This window comes from Camellia sinensis, chromosome 8 (genome assembly GCF_055761805.1).
Source record: "Camellia sinensis isolate YWXY chromosome 8, ASM5576180v1, whole genome shotgun sequence".
Taxonomy (NCBI): Eukaryota; Viridiplantae; Streptophyta; class Magnoliopsida; order Ericales; family Theaceae; genus Camellia; species Camellia sinensis.
Window position 1 is genome coordinate 123000905 of NC_138968.1, and position 10266 is coordinate 123011170.

At 36.2% G+C, this 10266-nt stretch overlaps 1 protein-coding gene across 2 annotated transcripts in view; it reads left to right on the forward strand.

The window, feature by feature from the left end:
• LOC114281431 (beta carbonic anhydrase 5, chloroplastic) overlaps positions 1-5262 on the forward strand; it is a 31418-nt gene extending 26156 nt beyond the window's left edge. The window contains exon 3 of one of the 2 annotated variants that reach the window (XM_082883298.1): positions 4497-5262. In XM_082883298.1, coding sequence (XP_082739424.1) covers positions 4497-4533 — 37 coding nt within the window. In that variant the 3' untranslated portion in view covers positions 4534-5262. The remainder of the gene's footprint in view (positions 1-4496) is intronic. The other variant, XM_082883294.1, reaches the window with a different exon arrangement.
• The last annotated feature ends 5004 nt before the right edge of the window (positions 5263-10266 follow it).

Consider the following 10266-nt stretch of genomic DNA (forward strand, 5'->3'; position numbering starts at 1 on the left):
TAAATCTTCCATCCTTTCATCCTCTGGATCGTGGGTTTGATCTGCCTTTTGCTCATTACCTATTACTTCATTCTCCTTCTCAATCATATCCCCTTTGATTTTTTTTGTGCTCTTTGCCAAGTAATCATCCTCTTCGGTTGATCTGCCATGAGAGCTAGTTGTGTCTACAACGGTCATGTGGCTCATAGAGAGAGAGAGAGAGAGAGAGAGAGAGTTTAGTCTAAGTTTCTCTTCATGCTTGTTTTCTTATGAAGTCTAATTATTGTTAGAGAAAAGTTAGAGATCATGAAAATTTTTTCATGAAAATGATCATGAAAGATTTATGATTCTTGAATTATCTTGATTAATGTGTTGTGCTTAATTCTAAGTGTAATCCAAGGGTCACAAAACTTTCATGATTATTTTCATGAAAGGTTTTTCGTGATACCTAACATTGCTGTTATTGTTATGGATTAATAGTAAACATGATTACACAATTGTCCAAAATGTATAATTAAATTAAAATAAATAAATTCATATTTAATTAAATTCAGATTATAGAATAAGAAATAATAGAACTACTTTATACTGGAGATTACAATTTGATAAACAGAAATATATAACAAATATATATTGAAACAAGAAAAAGAAAATAAATCGAAGCCTATGTAATACCACAGTCTTCTTAAAACATATTCGTTGTCTCATCGCGGGTGCTGGAGGTATGCCGATGTCTGTTGTAGCGACCCTAATTTTCTTAAGTCATTATTTATTATTATTATGATTATTATTATCTTATTTTATTTTTGGATTTATTAATTGTGTGGTCACATGAGAAGTTAATGTGATATTCAATTAATTTAATGTGTATTTAATTATATATAATTAATTTAAATATATATATATATATATATATATATATATAAAAGGTGTTTTAAATATTGATAAAACGTATATTATATCTATGTATATATATGTGATAAGTGTAAGATATAATATAATAGTCAATTAGGTTTTAATATAAGTTGCTTGACCTAGTTTGGATCACGAAAGTGAAGTTCTCCAAGAAAAGCAGCAGCCGTGAGAAAGGGAGAAGGAGAGAGAGAGAGAGAGAGAGAGTAATCAAGATATAGAGCCGAGAAAGAGAGAAACAGTGGGGAGAAAGAAAAAAAAGAGAGATAGAGGAGAAAAAAAGGAAGAAAAAGATTAGGGTTTTGTTTTTGTGGTTTTATTAGTTTTTCAAATAATTATTTGATTTTTAAAAAAATATTGTGAGTACAAAACTCACTTCCCTTGATTTATGTTTAATTCGTTATTTTTATTTATTTATTTGATGTTGAATTGATTTTATATTTGCATGTAGATGATTGATTGATTTTAATTATTTTGATTAGTTGTACATGTAAGGTTTAGGATTTTTAGATGATTGATTGATTTTAATTATTTTGATTAGTTGTGTATGTAAGGTTTAGGGTTTTTAGATGATTAATTGATTTTAATTATTTTGTTTAGTTGTGTATGTCAGGTTTAGGGTTTTTATATGGATTTATTTTATGGTTGTGTTATATGAAATTAAAACTAATTAGGAACCCATAGATAAATTTCTTATACTCCACCATGATTCCATGGATTGTTATTTTATTTGAGTGTTGGAGAGAAAGAGTGTATAAAAAAAATGAGGATTATGAGATTTATTTAAATGCCTTAGGCTTGGCATTGTTATGTTTGTTTTCAAAAGTGAGATGTTTTTATATGTATATTGTTGCCTCGTTCTCATGAGTAGACGAATGTTTTGATTTATGCGCGTACGTACATGCTAATCATCCGGGGAGTGTGAGTCAAACTCAGGACGATATCCCTGAGCAAGTTTGGCTTCGGAGCGGTGTTAGGTATACAGGAGACACATGGGATATATATGTAGGCCGGAAGTGGATGCCGAAGTGGTGGAGTTAAGGTACAAAGAATTTAATCATGAGTTTATTAGTATAGTGTAAATTGTATTAATTTGTACATCTTGAATGTCACGCCCCAAACTCGCCCCTAGGAGTTTGGCAACGAGACCGGCCAGTAATCCTAGATTACCACAGGCCTTTCTGTACAAAACATACATAACCGGGGCTTGCGGAAGCGAAAACAAAACACTAATAGTCCAAAGAGCTGTGCATTTATATGAACATACATTACATGCCAAAAATGTTAATTTACCCACTACATTACATCACATATAATCAAAATTCATATACAAGACATAGGCTCACGCCACATGTACAACCAAAACCAAGCTTCCTAACGGCCTAGCCCCAACTCGGAGGCACCAAAACACCGGGTAGGCTTCAAAACGGCGACTCAGCTCGGACTCCGCCTAGGCTTGACTTCCAGAATGCTCACCTATAATACATATATACAAACAATGAGCTAAAGCTCAGCAAGTAACATTAAAGTAAAGGGGTAGTGAACGAATCCCACATTTCATATATCCATAAAATAAATCATTCATAAACATAATCATCTCATATCAGAACATACATAATGGCATACTCCATAGGACATAACATTTGTCGTCCAACGACTAGAGTAACCGGTCCCGGACACCGATTAAACACATACCGAGATCTCGTAAACTGGTCCACTTAGGACTATCTATGGATGCCATACTAGATTCGCAAACTGGACATTCGCTCACAGAAAACATTTATCATTTCAAAACCATAGCATAATGTAGCACTTTTAAACATAGATTATACTAACATATCTTTACAGAAATGTTACTCACAGTGGGTTTCCAAAACCGGTTGCACGGTCTTCGCCTCTTGACCTGCAAGTATCAACATTATAACACATTTCTTCAATACACATTATCATTAAATCACTTAATTCATGCCATTCTATCATTTCCTTATGAAATTTCATGTTCATGAGGTGCCAAATGATGCCAATAACATGATAAAATCAAGTAATTCATGCCATATATGAACTGAATACAACCTCCAAAGTTTTCCTGAAAATAAGTCCCCCGCTCGAGCGCCACTTTGTCCGCTCAAGCGGACTGCACAATTTTCCAAAACTGTTGGGAGGCCGATTTTCACGCTAGAGCGGGAATACCTCCGCTCGAGCGGACTGCGCGAAAATCTGAAATTCTAAGCTCTTCCAAAGCTTTAACCTTTCCTTTAACAAAAATAACTTCAAAACGATGGAAACCAAGCCCCAAAACACTTGAAAACCACTTGATTTAGACCTTACAACTTCTCAACAAAACCCACATGCATCATGTACAAGATCAAACCATGAATTGAGGTGAAGAATCATAACTATTCATGTAAAAGCTTTATTTCTTCATATCCATGGAGGTTCTTCCTCAAGAATGCCAAATATAAACATAAATCATCTATTCATGCCATACAGGCTCAAATTAAACATATTTCTTCTTCAATCCACTTATTTACCATGAGGTCATGCATGAATCAACCTTATTTCAAGAAACTAGAGAAGATCCTTACCTTGATTATTTAAATGAAGAAGATAGCTTGATTTCCCCTTTCTTTACTCTTCTTCCTCCCTTGGTTCTCCCCTCCACGAATTCTTCTCTCTCTCTCTCTCTCTCTCTCTCCTTCTAGATTTTTTTTCTTTCTTTTGTTTTGAGTCAAAACATGGTCAACATCCTTATCTATATACATATATATACCATAAAAAAATAGAATTGTGCCATAATCTTGAGCCAAACAAGACTTAGCGATTCAGACGAAATTCAGTCCTCAATTTATTTTCCCAAATGGTTCTAAAAATTCCCGGTATCTCATAGACGCGCTCAATTTTGTTTTCTGAACCCATTACGGTCATCAATTTCAGTCCCAAAGTTCTCATCTCAACAGATATTCTTCTAAGTCAAACAGATATTCTTCAATTAATTCGCATAAACACATGATTAATTACTGATAAATATGACACATGTTTTGGGGTCGTTTTGGGGTCATTACATTGAAAAATAGTAAATGATCTCGATAAATTATGAAATTTGAGAAGGGACATATATACGTGATTCTAGACAACTTTTGTGTTTTAACTTTTTATTAAAAAGATCGATTAGAACTTATAATCAGATGATCTTAGATATTATAGTTTTGATTCATTTTAGCAATGCAGATTTTAGATGCTGTTTTAACCTACGAAACGAACTCATTTTTATTGGTTTTGCATAAAATGAAGTAAAATATTATTCTACACACTTTTCGTGTTTTGAACTTTTCCGAAACAAATCATCTTAGGGTAATTTTTGTTCATTTTCAACTTCAGATTTTTCGATTGAATTCTATCTAGGTTTTTCTATCAAGTTTTTCTCTCAACCTGTTCAGTTTCTGTTAAATTCGTTCGCGCCGTCTTTTAGAAAATTTGATTCTGTACAACTTTTGTTCTTTAAGTTTTGGTTAATTCGCATTATTTAAGCATGAAACAGTGTATTTTTATACTTCTTCAGCAAGTTACTTATAATTAAATTATACTAACTTTATTTTTTTTTGCAGGACGGTGGGACTTACTAACTTTTTTATGCAGGGCTGACCCACTATATTTTTATTTCTATTTTGTTTATTTTATAATCAATTTATATTTCGTTGTGTACAGACAAAAAACTAAATGCCACCGTATCTCGGGAAACTACCCATTCGTCTCGGTGCGGTTGGAACTACTTGTCTTGTCCCGTAATAAGAATTAAATGTATTTTTGTTTGTGTCTGGTGGACATGTGGGTGTTAAATTTTGTACTCATACCAATATACCTGTATACTGACCCGTTTTGTCTCTTGGCAACTCGGGTGCGTTCTGTTTGAGTGCAGCCGAACTTCCTTTGCAAAATTAGTTGAGGCTATGGGGGTGACAAAAAATAACTATGATCGTAGGACATATCGTTTGAACTTTTTTTTGTTTTCTTGAGCTTAGGGTTGATATTAATTTATGTATTTATTATTTTTTTTATGACTTTAGTATTGAAATAATTTGGCATGGTTTGTAACCGTACCTTATTTAAGTTGTTTTGACTAGTTGTTGCTACCTTAATGTTGAGGTATTGGTTAGTTATGAAATTATGGTGGATGGCTTAGTTGGCGTTTAGTTTTTTTTTTTTTGTTTCACCTTTAGGATTTGGATGATGGAATATTGATTGGGGTTTAGTCCTAATTTAATATTTAATTGTCCAATTTTTGGGGCGTGACATCTGTCTCCCAAGATACGACGGTTGGAACCAGCTAAGTCAGAAGCACCTTCTGTATAGCTTTGGCGAACTGACAATGACATCACTCTCTCACATAGGAAGAATTATATTTGTAGACTAACTATGTTGGATGAGATCAAAATTTATGTACTCCAACCAAAGAGGATGGTTTTTATACACAAAAGATGAGAGGGGAAGAGCCTTCCAGTAACAAATACAGAATTCATTTATGCAAAACTAAATAAACAAATGCAGCAAAGCTGATGATGTAAATCATCACCATAAGTGTAGAGGTTACACACAATTTACACATATGCATATATCTATAGCCACCAATCTGACCTAGTCCAAAAAAGATTAGGTTGATGGGCCATCAATCCGGCCCAACCCAAACCCAACCCATTTCAGCAAGCCTCAAGCCCAAGTCCCAAGTCTTAAGTCCCAATTCCCAAGATCCAAGATCCACAATCCATGATCACGAACCCGGACCCGGACTCGGACCCAGCCTTGGCCCGATCCGGTCGAGGATATTGCCAAAGTCAATGAATAATTGCGTAGAGTTGAGAATTATTGAATTGGGACAAAATAGTTTGACAGGAGAAATACAAGCATGGATAGGGATGCATCTCACAAGGTTAATTGTTCTTAGTCTACAATCCAATAAATTCTATGGAAGTATTCCTCAGCATATTTTCCACCTTAACTATATTCAAGTTTTGGACCTCTCTCAAAATGATTTATCGAGAGCGCTACCACAGTGCTTCAACAATTTTTCTGTTTTGGTTCAAAGTAATAGTTTAGAAGAATCCATTGATTTCAATTACTCGATAATCCTTGGACCAGTTATTTACCTTAATGAAAACTATTTTGAGAGCAATGCATTTGTGCAATGGAAAGGACAAGAAAGGGAGTACTGAAAAAATCTAGGACTACTAAAAATCATTAATCTTTCTAACAATAAATTAAACGGAACAATTCCTCAGCAAGTTGGGAGTCTTGCAGAGTTGGTTTCCTTGAACCTGTCAAGAAACAATTTGGCTGGAATAATCATACAAGATATTGGTCAGATGAAAATGTTGGAAGCGCTAGACCTATCTGCAAATGGACTTTCTGGTGAGATTCCTGCAAGCCTTGCTGATCTAAATTATCTGAGCATATTGGACTTGTCAAATAACAACTTATCAGGAAAAATCCCATCAAGCACTCAATTGCAAAGCTTTCATGCCCCTGCATATTCTGGAAATCCTGAACTTTGTGGGCTTCCACTGCCAAATAAGTGCCCAGGAGAGGAAGTAGTTGTGGAACCTCCAATTTCTACTAAAGGGATTCAAGAAAATGAGGACAGGTTTATTATCTCAGGATTTTATGTTAGCATGGGGATTGGTTTCACCCTTGGATTTTGGGTAGTTTTTGAAACTATTCTTTGTGAGAGTCCAATGCGACATGCCTATGTCAAATTCTTGGACCACATTAAAAATTGGTTCTATGTGACAGCAGCATAGATTACAATTTACAGCTAGACTACAAAAGGAAGCTTTACGATGAATCGGTATGTATCATTTCGATTTTGTTACTTCTTGTACTCTTTTATGTGGGCATTGTTTATAGGCCACCCTTATTTACTTGTTAAATTTTTTTTTAAGATTTTATTTGTTTCGATGTAAAATATTTTACATAAAAAAATATGTTTCTTGTAAATTGATTTTATACAGAAACATATTTTTGTTTTTGTTTTTTCACATTTGGTTGACACTTGAAACAAAAATATTTAATTGCCTAAAATAGAAATTTTGATTCAATACAGTGTCATTTATGACTTTTTAATGAGCTAAAATATTTATTTAAAAAGGCTAAATCTGTTAAAAAAGTAGTGAATGAGAGGCAACTTTGTAAAAATTAACTTACGGAATTTTTAAAAGTCAATCATTATTTAGAAAATGATATTACAATATTTTTCTTAAAAAATATTTAACTTACTTTTGTTAGGATTAAGGCACACTAGAAATCAATCACACACAGAAACGAGACAAGAAATTTACGTGGTTCGGCAATAGCCTACATCCACGGGAGAGATATCCACTATAGAATTTTTTCCGGAGGGAGTTTACAAGTCTCACACCTCACTCTCTCTCTATAGCACTCTCACTCATAGATTACACTCTCTGCTCTGTCTTTCTCTTTCTGATTGATCTAACTCAGCTCACCTCTTCCCATTTTATACACAAACGAGAATGCCAAACTCAACCTCTGCTTGCCAACAACCAACTGCCAAAGTTAATGGTAGGCCACCCTATGTTTGAAAAACTTCAGCAAGTTTGTAGCCTCCATACTTGACTTCCATAGCCAAGTTCACAATGGTGTGGATACTAAATAATTCTCCCTCTCAACACCTATGGGGAGTAGGATCCTTACTGGAAGTCTATCCCAGTAATGTCCCTGCATACTTCGAGTTTGTCTATCGAGACCACCTTTGTAAGCATGTCAATTGGATTCTTATCTGTGTGGATCTTGACCAGTTCCAATAACTGTTTTTCCATCACTTCGCGTATCCAATGATACTGGACATCAATGTGCTTTGTACGAGAATGGTACATGGAATTCTTGCTCAGATCAATTGCACTCTGACTATCACAATGTACCTTGTACTCTTCCTGTTGTAGACCCAATTCTTGGAGAAACTGCTTCAACCACAACATTTCCTTTCTAGCATCTGCGACAGCAATGTACTCTGCCTCTGTTGTAGATAAAGTAACACACTTCTGCAGTTTAGACTACCATGAAATAGCTCCCCCATGCAAAGTTGAACAGAAATCCTGATGTAGACTTTCTACCATCAAGATCACCCGCTATATCGGCATCTATAAAACCCTTCAAAATTGGTTCAGCTCCCTCAAAACATAGGCACATCTTTGAAGTTCCCTTCAAGTACCGAAGAATCCATTTGACTGCCTCCAAATGCTCCTTTCCTAGATTGGCAAGGAATCTGCTCACAACGCCAACTGCGTGAGCTATCTGGCCGGGTACACACCATTGCATACATCAAACTTTTTACTACGGAAGAATAAGGGATTGCCTCTATTTCTTTTCTTTTAGAGCTGGTCGTGGGACACGAACGCTTTGTCACCTTGAAATGGTTGGCCAGTGGTGTGCTGACTGGCTTGGCATCTTTCGTGTTAAACCTTTTAATCACTCGTTTAACATATTTCTCTTGTGACAGCCATATCTTCCTGGCTTTCTTGTCACGAACAATCTTCATGCCTAAAATCTGATGTGCTGGGCCTAAATTCTTCATGTCAAAATACTGCGACAAGTCCTTTTTTAACTTGTTGATCATAGCAATATCATGTCTGATGATTAGCATATCATTGACATACAACAGTAGGATGATGAAGTTTCCATCCGAAAACCTTCGGAAATATACACACTGGTCTGCTATTGTTCTTGTGTACTCGTGATCCACCATAAATGAATCAAACTTCTTATACCATTGTCTTGGCGCCTGCTTCAGATGGTAAAGACTCTTCTTCAGTTTGCAGACTAGATTTTGTTTCCCTTTAACTTCAAATCCTTCTGGTTGTTCCATATAAATCTCTTCCTCCAAATCACCATGGAGAAAGGTAGTCTTGACATCTATCTGTTCTACCTCCAGATTCAAGCGAGCTGCTAATCCCAGAGCTACTCGAATGGAAGTCATCTTCATAACTGGGGAGAAGATCTCTTCAAAGTCAATTCCCTTATTCTGCCCAAAACCTTTGACCACAAAGCGAGCTTTAAGCTGTAATATTTTACCGTTGCCATCTTTCTTCAATTTGTACACCCATTTGTTTTTCAATGCCTTCCTATCCTTTGGAAGTGAAACAAGCTCATACGTGTGGCTCTTCTGCAAAGAACTCATCTCCTCCTTCATGGCTTGCATTCAACAGTCTTTCTTTGTATGACTCTTTGCTTCAGAAAAACTTCCGGGCTTCCCCTCATCAGTAATCAGAATATACTAAAAAGCGGGATATTTGGTTGATGGCACGACAGCTCTTTCAGATCTCCACAATTGAGGCCCAGTTGCCTCTGGTTAAGGGGGTTGCTCCCCCTGCTCAACACCCTCTTCATCCGGTTCTTCATCTCTTTCCTCCTGATCCTCAATTTCTGGCATAGGATCCTGTAACTTTGGCACTTCTTGTTGCACATCATCACATCTAGCATTTTGTGATGGCTCAAAAGATGGGAACAAGTCTGAAGTGATGACATCTCTTGACTTTGCAGACTTCTCAAAATCTGCTACTGTCTGGTCTTCCTAGAACACAACATCTCTGCTCCTGAACATCTTCTTGTTCACTGGGTCCCACAACTTATACCCAAATGTTACATCTGGATAGCCCACAAATATGTATGGAGTAGACTTGTCATCAAGCTTCTGTCTATTTTCCTTGGAGATGTGTGCGAATGTCTTACACCCGAACACTCTCAAGTGAGAATGTGATACCTTTCTTCTGGACCAGACTTCCTCAGGTATCGCAAAATTCAACGGGACTGAAGGCGACCTATTGATAAGATAACAGGCTGTACGGGCGGCTTCAGTCCAGAATGACTTTGGCAACTTTGTCATTTTGAGCATGCATCTGACTCTTTCAACAACAGTGAGATTCATCCTCTTTACCACACCATTGTGTTGTGGGGTACCGGGAACTGTTGTCTCATGTTGAATACCTCTACTGGCATAATATGCTTCAAAACATTGGAAGTATCCTCACCACTATTGTCTGTGCGAAAACACTTCAACTTCTTTCTGGTCTTTCTTTCTACCATTGCATAGAACTCCTGAAAGCACTGAAATACCTCATCTTTCGTCTTCAAGAAATACACCCACAACTTCCTTGATGCATCATCAATGAAAGTCAAAAAATACTTGTAGCCGCCAAGTGACTCCACTTCGATTGGGCCACAAACATCCGAGTATACCATTGGTTGTTTGTTCAGATGACACCTCTATAGGGTAGGCTTGGGTTGCCCCTTGCTGTTCGAGTGGTTGCTCCATATCCATTGCTTGTTTGTTGACTGGCCCTTGATAACGAGATTCATAACTTTCAGCCT